At 36.2% G+C, this 20,530-nt stretch overlaps 1 protein-coding gene across 1 annotated transcript in view; it reads right to left on the bottom strand.

The window, feature by feature from the left end:
* Nucleotides 1-20,530, bottom strand: part of LOC136784200 (adenylate cyclase type 6-like) — a 79,181-nt gene that overhangs the window by 16,254 nt on the left and 42,397 nt on the right. The window contains exons 7-10 of the mRNA XM_066744728.1: nt 8,969-9,118; nt 3,376-3,497; nt 3,125-3,217; nt 994-1,140 (exon numbers count right to left, since the gene is read on the bottom strand). Of these exons, the coding sequence (XP_066600825.1) occupies nt 994-1,140; nt 3,125-3,217; nt 3,376-3,497; nt 8,969-9,118 (512 nt within the window). The remainder of the gene's footprint in view (nt 1-993; nt 1,141-3,124; nt 3,218-3,375; nt 3,498-8,968; nt 9,119-20,530) is intronic.

Here is a 20,530-nt window from a genome sequence, read left to right as displayed (position 1 = left end):
TCTTCTGCTAGATAGAGAGAGAGAGAGAGAGAGAGAGAGGCAAGTGCTTTAGGAAAAACACCATTGGAACGGTAAAAGTGTGAGTCGGTAACACAACGTGGCTAGCTTCCACAAAACAGCTTTTATTAACTAAAGTCTCGAATAATGTACAACATTTTTTCCTCGATCATTAATTCCTTTCCTGAAAGTACAATATCGCCAAGTCGAGATATTAAGAAAAATTGCAGGAAAAACCTTATTTCGCAAAGAAAGAGATACGTGATATAAAAAGTTATTTGTATATATACATAATTATAGTAATATATATATATATATTATTTTCGTTTTGTATTCTTCGATATAACACAGAATTTTTACCTGTATAAGTATTGAATTGAAATATTACTTTTTTTGGATCCGTGAATTTCTAACTGTCCTCTGAAAAACAGCTTGTTGGTTGTGAAGATTTTCAACTCGTTATATAATCGTATCCGGAAGTTAGTTGGACTGTATTAACTATAACTGCAAGTTTTTCGAAGATTCCCTCTTCCGTTTAATGCGTGACAAAGTAAAGCGTCTGCACGCAAACTACGTTAATATACTGGGAGATGAAAGTTTAAACTTTCTAATTATCCATTTGCTTCAATCTTCCATGAAGCAGTATTTAAAGCATGCTCTTTCCAACGAATGTTATATTTAAAACGTATAACGCTGCCTTCTAAAAGGGAAAATGAATGATTGATCGAATTTAGAATTAGGGAGGAATTTCGATGCAACATTAGCGAAGGGAAAAACTTTTCGAGTTAATCGAAGATGGGATGGAATAAACGGAGTTTAAATTAAAAATTTGCAAGCTGGAAAGTTTTAACCGGTGTAATTGATGAACTTTCGTCGTGAATTCGTCCCTTACTTATAGCTTTGCGTAATGGAATTGGCTGGATCGAACGTGTGTTTGAGGAGGGATATGGCAGGGGAAGCAATGTAATAAGGCGTTAACATATATCTTCGACTCACGTAATGGCATCGATCATATCCAAGCCCATCTCGACGCAGCAGTGAGCGTGATCGGGCCTGGGCTCGGGAAGCCCAGAAACGCAGTAGTAACAGTCCCCGAGGAGCTTTATCCTCAAGCAGTGATGTTCAGCCGCTAACCGGTCGAATCTGCAACAGTTCATCAAACCTCGCTTCCAATAATTCATCGATAACATCTCTCCCATTAATTTCGCAATGCCATAAACCATCGTGCAATATATACGAGTATCACGATCCTGCCAACATTCTTTCTTAATATTCCCCTGCATGTACTTGTTCATTTTTTTATTTGCAAAAGAAAGCAATTTTCTCACACTCTCTTTAATTTTAAAGCGTATATGTATAACACTTAGTTACTATTCAAAAATTTACGTAGGATTATCCGTTTACCTCCACAGTTTGTCTGTAATTATATGACTATAAGTATTACAAAAATTTGCCGAGTTTGGCCTCCGTTATTCTCATTTCGTCACTGCAAATATTAATCTGTTTTGCAAAGAGTGTTAATTTGTGTTTTTTTTTATAAAACTCTTTCTATTTTTAATGTAAATACTTGGTAAAAGAACATGTTTGATCTTTCTTAATCGGGTATTATTTCCAAGTGTATAATGCAATTGAGCGAATGATGAAGCAGTTTAATAAGAAGGGCCTCGACGAAAACATGATTTCGTCGTGATGTTAAGTTGGTCGTAAAGTTATTTAAACGGCTCGCGAAAATCGCTGGTTTGGACGTTTAGATTTACGGGTCGTGAACTATTTGTGAAATCGAGGGAGAAACTGGTGCGAAAGAAGCGATTTTACGGGTTGAGCAGGATTGCTCGTATCCTTCCAACAGCCAAGACCTTCTTGCCTGTTACAGTAATCTCTCAGCCCGTTCCGTTGTTTCTTACGACGTCTTGATAAATTTATTTTCCCATCTATCCGCCAAGCTTAAGCTTTTAACAAGATCGCGTTGAGAATGCTGAAAAGTTTCTTGGCTAAATTTTGAGCAATGGACAAAAAATGAGAAATTCCGTAATAAAGCGATTATCCACGGGATGAAATGACTGGATATTCTAATAGGAATGAAGGATGATACCGTTATTGATCAATTTATTACTCCGGGATGGACTTAATTTTTATCCATTCTTCCTATACTTATAAATCGAGATTTTCCTGGTGGCGAAATTCTATCAAAGGTCAAATGTAATTTTGTACAGGTTTGCCTTCACAATAGACCTCTTAGAATTGAAAAACCCTTGTTAACTTTGATAAATGAATTTCAAACTTTCTTACAGTGGTGCTCTTAACGTTATTTAGCCAGCTATAAGATAAATTACTTAAAAGTATGAATATAATAATTTCTACAAATTGGATAATTACAAGGTGACTACAGTTGAGACTATTATACCGAAGACTTCAATCCTCGAGTTTCATGTCCACGACATACTACTCGCTATAAAATAATTCAATTCTCTATACCTGTCATGTATTATGCATATATGTTGATACAAGTACCAGCTTTAATATTGTAAAACTTTTACTGCTTTTTCGATCGATCAATATAAGGGAACTTTTGAGGAATAAAGTTCTAAATAAATAATTGCAGTATTTCACTCATTAACTGACTAAACTATTGCATTTATACAAGTTCTGTGCAAACCGCAGCTGTTATTACTGAAACTCTCCCGAGTACTTTCAAAGGATATTATTTCTAAAGCAAATTTTCAAGTTTAAATACACCGAAACTTTCTTACGGTACATTATTGTCATTCGAAATGCTAAATTGAAATCATTCTCAATAAAAAGAAATGCACGATATAAAGGGAAATATGTCAAAGAATTCGCTGCGTGGAATTACGAATATTTAGGATACTTATTTCGTAAGGTGTAACCAATAGGAAGCAAGAAACATTTAATTACGAAACATTTTCATTGTTTTTAAGCAATTTTTTCACAAGAAAAAATGTTACAACAGTTGTAAAACTTTCAAATGTGAGAGATCGTGTAATTTACATAGGACTGAATGAAATATCAAAAAGTTATAACCTATTTCCGGAGCACAATATTCACATGAAAATGCAGTTTCTAAATAAAAAATATAATTAATATGAGAATGTAACATTTGTCATACCTTGCAAAAAGTTCGTTTAGTAGTCTAACCAGTTCTTCTGCTGTACATTGATCAGACAGTGAAGTGAACCCACAGATATCAGCAAATAAAATACTGAAATAGTTTTGTCAATCAATATTAATGGCAAAATGTTTCATGAAAATGAGAGGAATCTCTCAGAGAAGGTTAACTCTCGTTTCAACATTTGCGAAAGTTACGAGTCAAACGTGAAATATATAATTAAGATAATTATTGCTTATATTTTAACGAACCTGACGTTTTCGTGTCTCTGAATATAAATTTTATGAAACATAGTGTCCTTTTGCTTTCCAGCAATGTCAGCCTTCATCTCCATAGCTACGTGTCTGGGCAGTACGCTTAGTAAAAGTCTTTCCTGAAATATAAAAATTGACTTTTTTAAGACACATTTCTTGAACGAACTCTATTGATAATATGTCCTTGCTCAAATAATAATCGGTTAAAGATAATAAAGGAAAATACACATTGATATTTTTATGTAGGTTACACTTGCAGGTGCAAAGCTACACGGAGATATTCAAGCTGATTAATGATACTGAAACCAGGCAGTATGTAATCCCAGTAGAAATTGACACGAGTAATTTAATCCTGGCGGTAAATAATTCCAAAGTACTGTAAATAATGGAGGAGGTCTGTGGGGATTTTAGGTAATCACAGTTCTTATCACATTCTATCTTTGAATTGTCAATAAGCTTTGCCATTACGTCTCTCTAGGTGGAAAATGTGTAATTTAAGTCCATTGGGAACATTACGGCGCAAGATACAGGTGCGCTACTTACGACAGATAGGAAGCAATGTATAAAGGCAACTATAGCTGCAAACTTATCGCTGCAAGTTTATCGCATGCAGTTAAGCCAATGCATTAGATATCCGTTATCAAAATCACTCTGATATGCCATGAGAGAAAACGTCTTCCGTATTATGCAGAATAGATGCGCAGGTGTAAAATTGTAGCCTGCGTCAAATATTAATAGGAAGCCCTTAAGTCGGCTATAATAATATTAATTAAATTAAAAAAAATGTTTAAAACCCATAAACTTATCAGCATTATCCGAAGACGATAACCATTTCTTAAAAAAAAGTTTATGTAAAATGTCTGGAAATCATTTTCCAGATCTACCAGCAATTAATGCAAGGTAATAGAAGGCTATGCAAAATTGTCTACTGTCCTTAATTGCTTTAAGAACTATTTAATTATTATGACGAGAATGAAATTTATTATCGAGCTTGAATGAATGCTTGATGACTATAAAGATCGTAGTCAGGATGCGATAGGTAGAGAATTGTCTCGTTAAGTGTGTAAGCTGTCCCTTGGCAATCCAGCAGATTATTAGCCGATGATTTTATGCTCAAGCGATACTTGTAACATCGACACCATGCTCATCTCGTATATTGTCGTTATTATACGAAAGTCTATTGAGCTTACACTGTACACGAAGTATAAATTGTCGCAAGCTGTTAGCCTTGAACAATGTGACAAAACCCTAAGGTAAAATATATAAGTGAAACATACTACCTTTAAGCTTCTCGTACTTTAATCACTTTACATCATTTAATTACATCGAATCATTATATTAAAGTTTATCTCTATAAAGGAAGCAAACGAAGTCGCTAAGAGGATCTTGGAAACGTTGAAAAAGCTAAATATACATGCTTAGTGTCGCTCTGCTGAAAATTAATTAAAATAATTTTCTGCTTAAACAACATTATCAATCTGATAAACAAACTTTTGTTTAAAATTATGCAAAGCAGTTGAATTTTGCAACGTATCTATCGGTATGACGATTAATGTTAAACTTATGGCATACTACTAAATTGCTGGGATTATTTGTTTAGCAATTATACACCGATTTGGGGTTTGCAAAGTAGTTGTGCCAGAATTAATGCTGTTACCATATCCATTCATTAGCGAGAGGTTTGCCAAAGCGCCGTATATACTGTATAGTGTACCAACATATACTATAGATATATATACAGGAACACAGAAACATGTGTATTAAACTCGAGCAAGTTCCCTGTTTCTCTTGACAAGTTATCGTTAAGTGGTCGTTAGTACACATTGCGCAACACTTGAGTCAAAATCAAAATCATCTCACAACGCGATGGAACATTGTGAGTTTCCTCGCCGATTTCTGCTAGTTAAACAATCTAATTTTCATTGTCCGCAAGAAACAAAGGAAAACATTGCAAAGGAGCTTTTACATTTACGCCACTCTTTCGCCTGATAATATAATACAATGTCAAAGGTGAAGCAAAAATAGAGATAACGAGTAACGCGAGAAAGAAGTATGCTGCTTTTCAAATTATATTTATAATAAATTGCAAAAACCTGCAATCTCTGATAGATAATAACAAGGAATGGTATTTTTGTAAGAAAAAGCTGTACTTTCGTTAAAATGCTCTTTTCTGCTTCTCGTTACCCTCAAAGAGTTAATATGGATTAATTCTACATAGGACGAATCGCACTTGGAAAGTTTTGCACTAAAACACATGCACGAGTCGACAGGAGCAAGATTCCCTTAGTCGTATGAAATAATTCATAATTTATCACTAGCAGGGTTCTACAAACCACATTCCATCGCATATTTTTTGCTGTCGACGAACCAGCAAAAGGAATATTCATTTTATTATACGAGTATTTCGTCCTAATCTAATGAAGACTAGCAGTGTTTTCTTACCTCATCGTTAATAGCGAAAACATTTTTGTTATATTATAAAGGAGCGAAGCGCGCGAGACAATTATTTCTATGTCGTACCTGCTAGGACAGGCTTTTTTCAACTTTGTCATTTGTTTGTAAAGGATTTGTTTCTCTGGAAAAAGATACATCCCTGTTATTTTCCTAATTAGAGGAGCCGTTAAGATTGTGCGATATCGAGATTGTTCGAATTATCGATCATCGAAGAATCTTCAAGGTAATAAGACAAGCTAGGATTTAGCTTTACACTGCATTCTTTCCTTTTAGCTTTTGTTCGTGCGCTTGACCTTATTTCGCTCACCGGGCTCTGATGAACCTTGATTCTTAATGATTAAAATTCAAGTGTAATATTTACCCTCCGTACCAGAAGTACCTTGTACCATGCATAAGCAGATGAACGATCAATGTCAGCTTCAAACTAGTACCTGCATTTTCATAATTCGACTTTTATTTTAATCTTACTGCAACTCGTAATCGAGTTATATCGCACGGAGGCTGATTAATGCTTTTATATGTGGCAGACACGTAAAAAGATAGTAAGGATATTTCAAACACTCAATCGAGCATAAGTTTGTCTTGCTAGTGGCACGTCGTGTAAAAGCACTTACATTTGGCATTGCAAAGTGACGCTGTGACGTATTTAGAGCTTTGACACTAACACTCCACGCGATTTATAAATTGAATATTTATATGAAACGGTTTTCCACTCTCTCGTATATAAAAAAATGAAATTTCTGCTTCAAAGGCAATACGTAAGTTTCCATCAAACTGAATAATCTTCCAAGTCTCGATGTACTTTTACACAGAAATGTACACAGTAAGAGAATTTTTATTTCCAGCAATTGATATTGAATTGCTTCGAAATTCCGTATTATTAATCCTCGTAAACCATACTCTCGTTATACGAAATGGTAGCGGAGCGTAATTATCTGCACATGCATTATTCATAATTAAAAAAAGATTCTTTCTACCTTGACTCATTCAGCATTTACCAGGAAAGCTTGTCGCTTGCCGCGAATATTTCTACCATTAAATAACGGGTAACGTAAGCGTTTATTTATGTGTAATCTCAAATTGGCGCAGGAATTTGTGTCTTTGATGAAATTTGCATCCAAATATTCGGCTACTATTATCGACAATTATTTCAATGATTCTACGCATATTTTATGGCGTACGATGAGCATGCGGAGATTGCATAATATTCAATTAGTAAATGTATTAATTAGTGCATCATCGACGAGCCGCAGCAGAAGCCATTGGCAAGGCCAGCGATAACGATCACTGCTTTATCGAGTTACTTCACCGGTGTCGATTATGGCAACTTCAACCGCATGCACAGGGCTCTATCAAGGTCATAATAAAACTTGGAACTTTCGATCCGAGTAACCATCGCCACTGATATTATATGCTCTCAGCTAACTACGAACTTTTTTATCCAATTTATTTGCCACAGTATACAATTTAAATTTCAAATTTTCATATATTTTGCAATTTCATTAGATTCCCCATAAACTTTTCTCTCACCCTTGATGCATCTTGCTATGTTCATTCACTTTTGGATGCATCAGAGTCGAGTGCACCCTTGGAGGGATTTCTCCAGATAGAGTGCTTTGTTTTTTTTTAAGAGATTAAGACTGATTTTATTTGTTGTTATATATAGTTATGGCTAAACGCTTGTATAGAATTGTGAAATTTGTCGGATAAATATACTGTTGATTAAATTTTCGAGCGTAACGCATCATCCGATCGTTGCGGATGTCAGAGTTATTCACAAATCATCGCATTACCTTTGCGATGGACGATTGGCAATTTCCATTATGACATTGCCCTATACGTATTTAATTGGCCGTAAAAAGTCCATGTGGCTGTAAATAACTTGGATTATATTCTCGTCGATTTCATCAATAGGTTTTGAGATATTATATAAAAATAGACGCAATAATATATCGAAATAGTGGAAACAAATCAGCGAGCTGATCGACGAATAACTTTTTTTTTTTAGAATTTCAATTTAGAAGGATTTTGATGATTTAGGGTGATAGAGGAGTTCGTGCTAAACGGAGATCGATTTTCTCAATGTAAACAATATTTCACAGTAATCCCTAAATTTTGCATTCTGACTACATTCTCGTCGATTTGATCAATATATCTTTTCAGATAGAATATAAAAATAAACGCAATAATATCGGAATTCTGGAAAAAACATCATCGGCTTGATCGAGGAACAAATTGATTTTTTCGCGTAATTTCGGGTTAACAATATTCTGATGATTTAGAGCGATAGACGAGTCCGTGCTAAACGAAGATCGGTTTTTCCAACGTAAACAATATTTCGCAGTATCTAAATTGTGCATTTTGCGTCATCTACAACTTGATAAGGGATTTTGTCGAGTTGCTCTTTAGGCAAATGCCCATTTCCCTCTGGTACGAATAAGCTTTTCGCGATATACATATAACCATCCTTTGTTCCCCGCGCTCATCTTTTTCCAAACGCCTTTCAGCACTAAAAATATTATCTCGTGGATCCTCGCATCCTTTCCATGCAAATCCACACGTGTTACACCTAAATTACGTTTACCTGTTAGGAGACTCGTAGCAAAAAAAAACAACAAAGTCCTTCTTAAAAAGCTTTTTTTCTGCACTTTGATCAAAGAATAATTGTTAAAGGTAAAATGGCATGGTGCAGTTTTTCTAAAGATGCATGCTTACCGAAGGTAAAAGTTTTCTTATAAAAACAAGCAGACTCTCTCTCTCCTTCTCTCTCTTTCCCTCTTTAAAGTTGAACTGTTGGATGAGATTTGCTTGATGAGACTTTTAGAGTCGCTGCTATAAACCGTCTGATAAAAGTTTTTTGAGTTTAAGCAAATGGTAAAGAGAAAGAGGGTGTGGTAGTGGATGGCAAAGGAAAGGATTGAGACTATGTGTAGGAGAGAGAGAGAGAGAGAGGGGGAGAGCGAGCTTTGAAAAGCTGCAGTGGTGCATATATACGTCTATTAAAGTAGAGGAACAACCGCAAAGGTAACTCGAGATCTCTTTTACCGTTTAAATTCGCATAGTTTTATACATATATATGTAATATAGTATACACAAGATAACATAAATGCATATTACAATACAGCAGTGCACGTACCTGTTGCTGATTCTCCCTCTGTGTGGTCAGACGTGCTTCGACGCATTGCCGAGTTTCGAGAAAAGCCTGTCTCTGCGCCAATTCTCTTGGGTGATGCGTCAGCGCACCTGCTACGTTCGTTCCACCAACCACAACGATGGAACTTAGCAACTGCAACAATAGTACACACCGTTGCACTTTCACCATCTATAAATTATCATAATTATCCCATAACCCATCCACGACTCATGACTAATGCCAAAACCAGCTTATACAACTTTCCTCGAAAAATCAAATTCAAATGTAACATTTATTCACGAAGATCTTCGTTCAACTCTGTGCGAACGAAAATCAAATCGTAAGTAGAAAAAGAAATTGCAATTCTGGCAATCATGCTTCCCCTGTGCGAGCTTCTGAAAAAAAAACGAATTTGAAATTTTATTCGAATTATTTTCGATAGGGCAATTCGTTGATCTTTCTAAATTTTTGTTTCGATCGATGCTGCGGTAGGTTTGTATACCGTCGTGGTATTTTAAGTGGTACGGTTCATCGTTCTGTTTTGTATAGTTTCATTAATCTTTGTCGAGCTGTTTTCTTTCCCCTGAAGAGATCACGAAAGAATCTGCGTTGACGCGGGTTGTAGCGAGCTTATTTTTTTATAAGGTGTAAGCTGTCGAGTAGCCAACCGATGACAGAAACGAACGAGTGGAGTGACAGTGGATTATGGATGTCGTAAGACGAAGACCGAGGAACAAGGCAGCTAAAGAAGGCTCAATGGGGGATCAGTGGCTGTAAGTCGGGGATTCGCCGACGCTGTAGGTAGGGAATCTTTAATACTGGATTACTGAAGGCCATTGAGGATTGGCCGACTCGAAAGCGGAACTTGGTCAACCCTCGTTTCCGTTTGATAAAACAAAAAGCTTGACCCATCTCCCAAAAACCCAATAGAATTTCCTTGCAAAATAGCAACGCAAGAATTCCAGAATAATTGCTTTAAGAATCAATTATCCTCCTTTTTATACACTTCTGTCTCTAGTGACAGGAATGTTCCTAACGAATTACGAGAGAAATTATCTTTTTGCAAATTTTATTTCCACGTGATCAATCTTTCAGCTATATATATAGATGTATGTATTAATTATAAAGTATCGTGTAAAGTATGAATTACGATGAGATCCGAATAGGATTTGTCTCGCATGCAAATGTATGAATGAGAATCGAATGAGATATTCGCAGTGGCGGTTATAGGGGGCTTTATAGATAAGCGATTTTTCAAACAAGATCGACCAAGTGTTTCATCGATTTGATTGAAGTGATCCCGACGGGATAGTGGATAGTACGCGATATGCGAGCATATTGTTTGAATAGATAGATTATTCAACATACGTGCATTTACGTCAGGTGCATACGATAGAAACTCGTTCGCCTTTCAACACCTGTCAATATATTATATTCCTCGTACTGCCTGATGAATTGTTCAGCTATCTAGATTTCACGCAAACAAATTGTTTCCACAGTTATGTCTGTTGTTACTCGATTTGGTCTCTTCTCTCTGAAAGCTTTTTCAGAGCTCTCCCTTCTACTGGCTTATATTCAGATTAATCCTGCTCCTTTTCCTAACGCGACATTATCTATTGCGAATATGCTATTAACTAACTTAATAAATACCTTGCACGGTATTAGCAGAGAGCAAATATGCAAACACACCATATCTAAGTGGAAGAATGTAAAAATATTTGTTTATAAAAGATAACTATGGATTCGGTGTAATGTTGATTCATACCTTATACTATAATGCTTCAGTTTGTAAATGATTGTGAAATATTTGAGAGTATAGAAACGAGCAGCGAAATACTTCAATATACATTATTTTGCGAATAATTTGTCGACAATTATAATTTCCTTCTCTATTTTGTCATTCGTAACGCACACGTTTCCTTCTACGTGACAGCCCACTTCCAATAATACAAATTCCTTCCTCCTATTTGGAAAATTTAATTAATTTACGTAATTTCATTAGGGGTAATATTTAATCCTTATTCTTTTCACACGTGCCAAATATCGAAATTTAAGAACAATTCTATAATAGTGATATTCATGAATCAATTACGTTTATAAAACATCGGTCATTCGGATGAGGTTAGGTTTTTATTTTAATTTTTTAACACGAATTGATTTGGCTTCCTCAATAATATTATTGTCTCAGATTGCACTATAGTTTACATCGATTGTTATTACGAGGTATTGCGATTTGACGAAATATGGATTTTCGGCTCCAACGTCTGACCTTTAATGTAATAAATACTCGAGGAGCGATACTCAACTAATAAATATATCTCTTAAGACTCATGGACGAAGGCACCTATTGAGCCATTCTTATTTTTAGACGCGCCCATCCTTAACACACACTCGTTACACGATTGGATGAGCACACTGTGAAATGAAGAGAAGTAACACTCAACCCATCCTTTATTTTTCCACAAGCCGAGACAGCCAGATCGAACCGATCAAATATCTACTTTACATATAAATCAAATTTCTCGAATAAACACCATCGAGATCAATTATTCCTCTATTACCTTATATTTTATCCATCAATCGATATAAGCGATAATGGGCTGATAACCAATTCAAATGGAGATTTTACTAAAGTTTAATTTCAAAGACAGATATTCACCTTTATCTGAAGGAGGGGGGGGGGGGCTGTATAAGAATATAGACCCTGAGAGAAACTGGTTTGGTTATACATATTTTCGTTAATTGCCCTTCGGATATAGTCTTATTATACTGTATAAACTTAGACAATACACTATGTTATTCTAATAATAGCATTCGATATATGATAACTAATAGAATACCATAAATACATGTAAATACCTCTGTTTCAATGCTTATAGAGGAAAACATCAATTTTGAAATTCTGCAGAAACTTGACTTCTACAAAACTTATATTTATCAAGACACCAAACGTTTGTTAACAAAAAATGATTATAATGATGTCCTGTATTCGTATTTAAATTTTGTCTGCACATCATTATTACTCCTTGTATATGAAGTCATTCGTGATAAGACTGCAAAGTGGATAAATGAATCTTCGGTTGGGGGAGAAAAGTTAAAAGATAATTATGCTATTAATAAAATAACGTGATAGGTCTAAAGGTATGATATAGAAGGGATACATACGAAGCGAAGTTAGCTGACATGTGCAAATCAAACAATTTTTCAGATGCTTATATCGTGCATCAACGCGTATGATAACAATAAAAAGCAAGTGTAACTTCATTGTTTGACAGTATCAATCTTTCAATGGGTAACATTATTATGACTGAACAGGGTTACACCATACGTTGGTCACCGGTTTTCGTCATTTGGTGTGGCAGCAAATTTGCTGCTGCGTATTATCTCTCACTCTCTCCCTGTATTCTCTCTCTCTCTCTCTCTCGCTCCCACACACACAGACTAATATTCCTTGTCCCTTTGCATTGGAGCACCTTGATGTATCCCTTTCTAATTAAATCCATGCTACAGCTCTTAGTCCGGAGTGTTAATGTTGGAACATAGTATGTACATACAAGGCTTTGATCTGGGGTGGCTAGTAAACCTACTGTAATATCAGTTCACCGTTCCCTGTCATATTTGACTCGCTCTCTCTTATTAGATTCCTACCTCCAATCCCACCCAGTCTCTCCATATATCTATCTTCCTCACTGTCTTTCTTCTTTCCCAATTCTTTAACGTCTGCAGAAATACTCAAAGCTCAAAGAGACTTCTTTTTCTATCGGAAAAGTTGCATTTCTATGTTTACAAATATATTGGTATTGGCCTTTCCACAGATTCCGACTGTAGAATACGGTCAACCTTGTGATATGGGGTTACGGGACTACCTGCTTTATTTCCCACCTTTCATCCTCTTATTCTATCAACTACAAAGCCTTGAAAAGTTTCCAGTTGTCTGTTTTCTTTATAATAGCTTGGAAAACCTGAATCTCGGCTGACGATAGTATTGATCTCTACTACTGCTTTAGTTTTTCGAATTATGTATTTTTAAGATCAATTAGAATGCGAGGAATTATAATTTGATGGGAGTAATCGTGTATTGTTCAAAGTTTATATTTGTATGTGAATTTGAAAAGTATTGACAGCGATTATTTATTTGGTTTTCTCGACAAAGTCTGAGGAAACAGGGGGAAAATTTTCTTGTTTCCGTCTGCACCATTGAGTCTACAGTCAACGGAGGCAATCTTTTCCACTGCCACCTGTAGATCTGTGAAAGTCCTGGCTAAGACCTGACACGAGCAATGAAGAAATTCATTTTCTTCTCTCCAATGAAAACAATTAAATTCGTGTTTGTAAGGTAAATGAACGAGAGCAAGGTAGCAGTGAACAAGAGCCGGATATATAATATTCATTGACTCTTTGAATAAATTATGTCTCCTGACCGCAAGTAAATCTTACGAGCTTATTTATAGAAATGAGGGAGACTCGCACCGGATCAAAACAGCTTTCCATAATTAATCCACTTCCCTACTTTATTATGAAAACTTTAATTCCAATGATTGCTTCATTATATAACAAAAATATTTTTAAAAAAACTTATTCTCATTAATATTAACGAAAGAAATAACCCAGTAATCCACTTCTATCGAATTCCTTTATTTTCCAATGAAAGTCAATTTTAGCAGAATGATAGTTGAATTGGGTGGTATTATCGTTGATAAAGTTCTACCTGATTAATTTACAAATAGTTTAAAGCTGCTTCGTGGAAGTAGGCTCTATTATTTAAAATTCAAGCTCAAGCCACAAAATCTAGCTAAGGTTAGGTCAGTTAAATATCAGCTAGTTCACAGCAGAATTTCATACAATTATTCGAGGAAAAGCATTTTTGAATTTTGTAAGCACTGGATATTCTTATAGAAGGGTGAGGGGGTAAAGTTCACTATTGTAAATATCAGCTGAATATTGCAACCAAGTTTAAAGGAGTTCCGGACAATTTGTACGATTTTTCTACATGCTTGGAATCTCTACAATTTCCACGTTGTTACTTGAAGATTTTGCTGTATCCTTTTTGCTCTTTCTGCTGCCATTCCCCTACCTCTAAAACGACGTCATTGAAATCATATAACTGGAAATGAAATCGAACAATTCGAACATCAAAATTCATGATGCTTCGTGCTAGATTCTATTTATCGTGCCTCGAACGATTTTCCTACGCAACCTCTGTACGTATTATCACAGAAAATGGAAAAGAGAAAATTATAAAAAAATTTAACGTAGACTAAAAATCTCTCGGCATAAAACGTATAAGGACTAGTGTTTTAGAAAAATTAGAAAAATTAGGTTGCGCAATCCTGATTTTTTGCTCGATCTATGAGAGAATTTGGTGGGACGTGGAGATTTTTTAATCTCGAGTCAACTGTCGGAAATGGAGAGTTTTTTCGTTAAAATCAAGTCAATTATAAATCAGGTCGTTCATTGAAATGAAAGTAAATAAAAAAGCTGACACTGTACCAATCTGGTTTGCCAAGACTGTACTATTTGCCATCCACCTCCAGCAGAATCTTCGCGGTTCTATCATATTTCCGGCCTTATGTCACCCAACGGAACTTCCGTTCAACCTGAAACGCCAATCGAATTCCCCAGCTCAGTCGCAAAATGAGATTTCGACTTGAAACGCCCTTATCCTCCTCCCTACACGTTTAAAAATCGTACCGCTCGACATTTAAAACATTCTTTCAAGCTTAATAATTAAAAAATAAATAAAAATAAAACACATTCATATTCAGATCACATATCCTCGCCTAATTAAAAAAATTATAAATAAAAGTGAAGGAAAGTTTTGCGCAGGTCGCACATACTACATGTACTAGCATCAGAAAGAGTTATAGATGAGGGAGATTTGAATAGAGAGCTTGTTATCGCAACACGGCTTAATTGAGAAATATTGCTAATAAGTGCGAAGGCCTGTACGATGCTCAGGACAAATGAATTTCCATCTAACTGCAATATAACACCTTTGTGTGAGTTTATCTAAATGTACTACAAGGACGTGTGTGTTTGAGGATATTTATCAGGATGGAAAAGGAAGGATTGATAAAGAGAAAAGAAGTCGTTTATCGCGTCTGAGTTTATTTTGGGAAATATTCGTATTACAGTAAGAGGTTTGAACAATGTTCTCAGATATAAGAGTGGAAACAAGGGTGTAATTAAATTGATAGCTTCCTGGAGAGTCCGTAGTGTTTTACCGACGTCGTAGATAAAAATCCAGGCCGTGGTTTTGTGCAGAGGTGGCTGAGATTAACGGGGTAGGGAGGCACGGAAAAGTTTTCGTAATGGTATTATCGCTGGGGAGAGGGCATCGGTGCAAGTAGTGGAAGTCCGTACATGGCGCGACAAGTCATGTCTCGCAGCGAGACACGAGACGACTCGGCGTGGTGTAGTGCGGTGTAGCGTGACGTGACGTGGCATAGGATGGCATGATGTTGGTGCACGTGACTCTGTCGCTTCAAGCATGTTCCTTAATTACATTAGGTCCTGAAGCTCCAGCCAATTGTAATTCACTGGTGCACGCTTAGTTGTTCCTCTCTATAATTGAATCTATAATTCGCGATGGAAAGGCCAGGGGCCTCGAGCAGCAAACGTCCAGCTTCAATTTCAATTGGAGCTAAAGATTAATGATACGACGCTGCGCGTCCTGTCAGCCCATATCCGCTCCTTCACTACTGCCATTACATTCTACTGTAGCCAGTCATATTTCCACTCTTACTACTGATAACTCAACGTCCCATCCACATTGCTTATCATTCATACTTTACTCCAATCAGCCGCGACATAAACCTGCTCCATTTTTTTCTCTCTCTCTCTCTCTATCTCTCTCTCTCGTCTTTACGAGCAATGCCGTAAGCATCAAGGTCCTACATAAACCAGCTTTCAATCTTCCGATTGGGAACGTTGAAATTTCAATGAATATTAATTTCCACACCGATTCAAGAATTTATATCGAGTAAAGATTTCGAATAGTATAAATTGCAGCAGAGTTGGGAAAAATAACTTTACTTCGATTATAGAAATTTTATGAGATGGAATTTTTTTTCTGGTTTTTATCATATTTTATGAAATAAGTATTTAGGAAGAGTGTGGGTATAGATTTGTGATTAAAATGTGTCACTCGGGCATAGAAATTCTGTAGGGAGCAGGTAAGCATAAACTGCAAATACGGTATACGTGGTGGTGATATGGTAATCAACCTATGCAAATTTTGATTATTGAGCAGGTGAAAAGTGCCTGTCTATAAGACACACACACACATACACATACAAACTTTGTTATCATTTTACATTGTTGCCTTCAACTTTACACCGAAGAGCTTTTTGCTATCATCCAAGACTTGCTCTCGTTTTTCTTCTCCTTCTTCTCTTCTTATCACCTTGCTCCAGTTGGATTTCCCACCAATAGTCGATTATTCCCCCCCCCCCTCCCCCCCGGAAATATTCTTAAATCGGTCGATCTATCACAGGATTATCATCGTTCTTTGTCGGCTTGATAAAACCATTCGCACTCGCCACGTATCTCACTCGAATAAAGGGTACATTCAGAAAATGGTATATATATATATATATATATATATATATATATATATACACGTGGCTTATGCCAATGGCTCGTTCGAAAATTGCCAACGGGGGAATCGATACCAACCAATTGTGAAAGAAACGAGAAGAAAAAAGCAGCTTTTTAACGCTGACACAAATTGGAAAAAATAGAGATCTTTTTTTTCCCAATATACATTTCCATTAATTATTATATAGGAAAAAATTCACAAAGGATAAGACACACGTGCCTCCCTCTGTTATCTCACGCCTAAAAATATACATTAAACATTGTTCATACGGAAAACTTTGTCAGATTTCGGTGATTCCTCCAGTAAAGAGCGTGGAAAGTTTTATCATTTTTCCAAACATCCGTTGGAACTGTCATTCATCTTCTGGTCCTTCGTATGATAATTTCAATATAATTCCACACGTGATCATTTGCACTATTACTTTACTTCGACGAGGACTCCACGAAGATTTATCGCGTTTAACGAGAGGGAGGGAATGTTTAGTTTACTCAGTGCCAGAATATAAGATTAATAGGTGCATAATAAAGAATGCGATTTACGAAGCGTTAAAATTTAAGAGTGATATAGGCATGAGGCTTGATGCAGCAAAGTATTAACAAGCGTTCTATTAAAAATGCTAGGCGAAGAATAAGGAGAATATTCACAGCACATTGACCGATTAATTCCGAGTGTTTTGAGATTTAGCAAGGAGAGAGAATATGTTTTCGGCGATGGAAAATCGTTTCATGCTCGGAATATTATTTATAGCGTGATTTGACTGAAATAAGGTGGAGGGTTTTATTTGGTGGACATTGTCGTGCGTTCGAAGAAGAGGGTTAGAAGGGGCTTTTGGGGTAAAGTATTATCGTAACGTTTTGCGAGTGGGCGATCGTTTAGGGTCGTTTCTGGTGAGCTCCTGCTCGTTCACGTCATTAAACCGACGGAGCGTGCGGCTTTGCAAGCCGCATAGACGAGACCGGATCGGACGAGAGGGACGAGAGGAGCGAGAGGGATGATAGGAGAGGGGAGAGACGATGTGAGACAAGAAAGAAGCCAGGGGACCAGACAGGAAAGGGACAAGAAATAAAAAAAGACGAGGGAGAGAAGCTGAAAAATAGAAAATAATAAAAGATGAGAAAAATGAAAAGAAATAAGAATATAAGGGAAAAATAAAAGCAAAGGTAAGAAACGGGACGAAAAGGTGAAGAGTTCTCGAGCGTGCAAGAAATATCGATTCGACTCTTCCCTTCCTCACCTCTTCGCTCCATACCAACCTCAACTTCACGCTCCCTGCATGACTTCCGCTTCCGATTTCGCGAAAATTTACATTCGCCAAAGTTCGTCGATCCTGCAACCACTTGATCAAACTCATACAAACATATTCTTGCAAGCCACGCTAGACTAACTCTACTATCACAATTTCCCCGTTATACCTCTAAATCCGTAAAAGCTTTTTCCATTCCTACACTGATTCGCTTAATATTCTCCATATCAATTGTGTTAGTAATTCAAGTAATTCATTGAAGCTGCTCCACCATTCTTGAATGGTTTTAGATATTTATAGCCGAGAGTCGAGGTAATTATAAAAATACAAAAAAAAACTGATTGGGGCGTGAAGTGATCGAGTTCGACGATAATGGGACACGAAATAATTAAAGAGTTCTCGCAGTCGAAATGGAAAGACCAATCTTCTCTGGTTGCTAAAAGTTTGCCACGTTTCTCTTTGTCCCTGAAACCAAATCCGTTCGCAGCTCTCAAATATTTCTCTTGCTTCAGCAGAGTTCGTCAAAACTAAGCTCTAACGAGCATGCACTGCCGTTTTGTTATCATCAAAAGTTTTTCCGCAACGATCGCAGAAGCGTTATTTCCGCTAACGCGCTGGAAGAACAGCTGATACGAATTTCCTCTGAATTTTCCACAGATTAATAGTCCTGTTTTCATTAGAGCGAATACCTCTTCCTTTCCCATATTCGATAAATGTTCCATCGTGATAAATAATTCGTTAGCCTGCTAGCAACCTTTCTACACTATATCGATTATCTTATACCTTGCAAGGAATTCACTCTTTAAAGTAATTGAATATTCCACTGCATGGTTAATTTAACGAAAAATACATTTTTCTCCCTTGTATATTCCTTCTTTTCTTCATGAATAGAAGACAATGTTCGGGGAAGCTTTCATCAAGAACCGGAAGTAGCTATTATCGTATATATATGTATATCTTGTGTAGTAGTACATCTTTGAGAACAAATATGCAACTGTACTAATGCAGCGACAAGGTTTTAACACGTCATGAACGATGAGCTTCGATAGAATAAAAAAGTGATCTTTTCTCGATGAATGCTATATATGCTACGGAAGTTGAAAGTTTCGCTGCATCCTTCTGCACTGATGTCGATACTTTATTAAATTCGTTTCTAGAAATAATGAAGAATAAGAAAAAAGGGGTGCATTACTTAAAAATCCTTACTTTTTTTACACTGTATTGCTGAAAGTTACAAAGCGTTGGTGAGAATTAATGTAAGATAATGCAGTTTCACCGGTCCCCCTGAGCTCTCTGAAACTTTTAACCACTTACTTAGCCTGGTCGCTGTCCACTTAATCCGCTTTTCTAAAGCTTGAAGTAATTCTTACGCACTCTTTCCCAGACTCGTTAAATAAGCCAGGCGAGCTTTAATGAAGTAATTAACGCTGCTGTCTCCCCGGACAATATTAGCGGAAAATAGTATTAACCTAAAGGGATCATCCAATTATGGCATTTAAACTACACAATTATTTCTCATCGTTTCAAGCCATCGACTTTACTTGTTATTTAAGTCAAGTATTTATGTTGGATAATTTTGTTGGATATGAGTTTCCAGTCACGCTGAACATAAATGTCAAAGAGCATTATGACACGAATAGCTTGAGTAAAAAGTCAATTGGTAGAATGCGAGCATGAGAATGGAGAATGCTGGATAGAAATAAAAAGTCTAGTCATGGAAATGGAAAGATTCGCGCGTATTTAGGCGGAGAATGGCGCATTTTACGACATTCCTGCATCGCTAGTTTCAGTAGTTTCCTACCTTTGATTTATTACATTCTCTGCTAAATGGACAAACGATCGATGAGTCTGGCATCGATCAAGCTACATCACTACCACTTCCGTCATGCTTTTCACCCTGCTAACCCTCCACGTGTAGCAATACTAATCTCTAATGTATGTCCTCGGTATATATATATATATATATATATATATATAATGCCACTCATTATTCAATTGCACTTTAATCCTCGCTTCATTATTGAAACCTTTTTGAACCCAGCGAATTTCACAGTGAAATGACAGTATCTTAAATTGTTAACTTGTCCCTTAAATATTTACGAAGCACGATGGTCTTATATTGGAAAAAGAGTTAGGGAAATAAATTCTTTGGCCATTTTTCGCTCTGTTACGCAAAATTACCTTCGTATTCTGGATCGGGATCGAGCTCGTTACTATCTAAAGAGACTTTGACAATTTTCAATCCCGATCATTAAAAACTTTTTTGAAATATATACTACCGAGGGAAAATTGTTCAAAATTTTACTATAATCCCCCATATTCCGCTCCAGCTCACACTTGAGCATTATTAACAATTGAAATATGTTATCTATAGCCCGCTGTGTTTTTTTTGGACTAACAAAGTTTTGTAATAGTATTATTTTATAAAAAGTATCTTCCACATACGGCGCAAAAGCGATCTTTAAATAGGATTATGTATTTGATGAATCGAAAAAGTTTCGAATGATGTGAAAACTTTGATCAGGTAAATAAAAATTGCTTCTTGATTGCTATGAATCAATTTGAAATGTCAATTTTTGATCCAACGAAAAATTGAATGAAAATTTATTGCAAAGTTTGTGAAAATATCGACAAAATTCAATTTATTTGCATTTAATTCGCGGGGTTTATTTGAAGCATTAAAAAATATCCTTTAGGATGGGTCCTTGTTGGTGCACAATTT

The sequence above is a fragment of the Prorops nasuta genome, unplaced genomic scaffold, assembly GCF_024137725.1.
Source record: "Prorops nasuta isolate Cenicafe-Biocafe unplaced genomic scaffold, Cenicafe_Pnas_1.2 PNAS00050, whole genome shotgun sequence".
NCBI classification, from domain to species: Eukaryota; Metazoa; Arthropoda; class Insecta; order Hymenoptera; family Bethylidae; genus Prorops; species Prorops nasuta.
The sequence above is the reverse complement of the archived record's forward strand: the minus strand, read 5'-3'. Positions and strand labels throughout refer to the sequence as shown.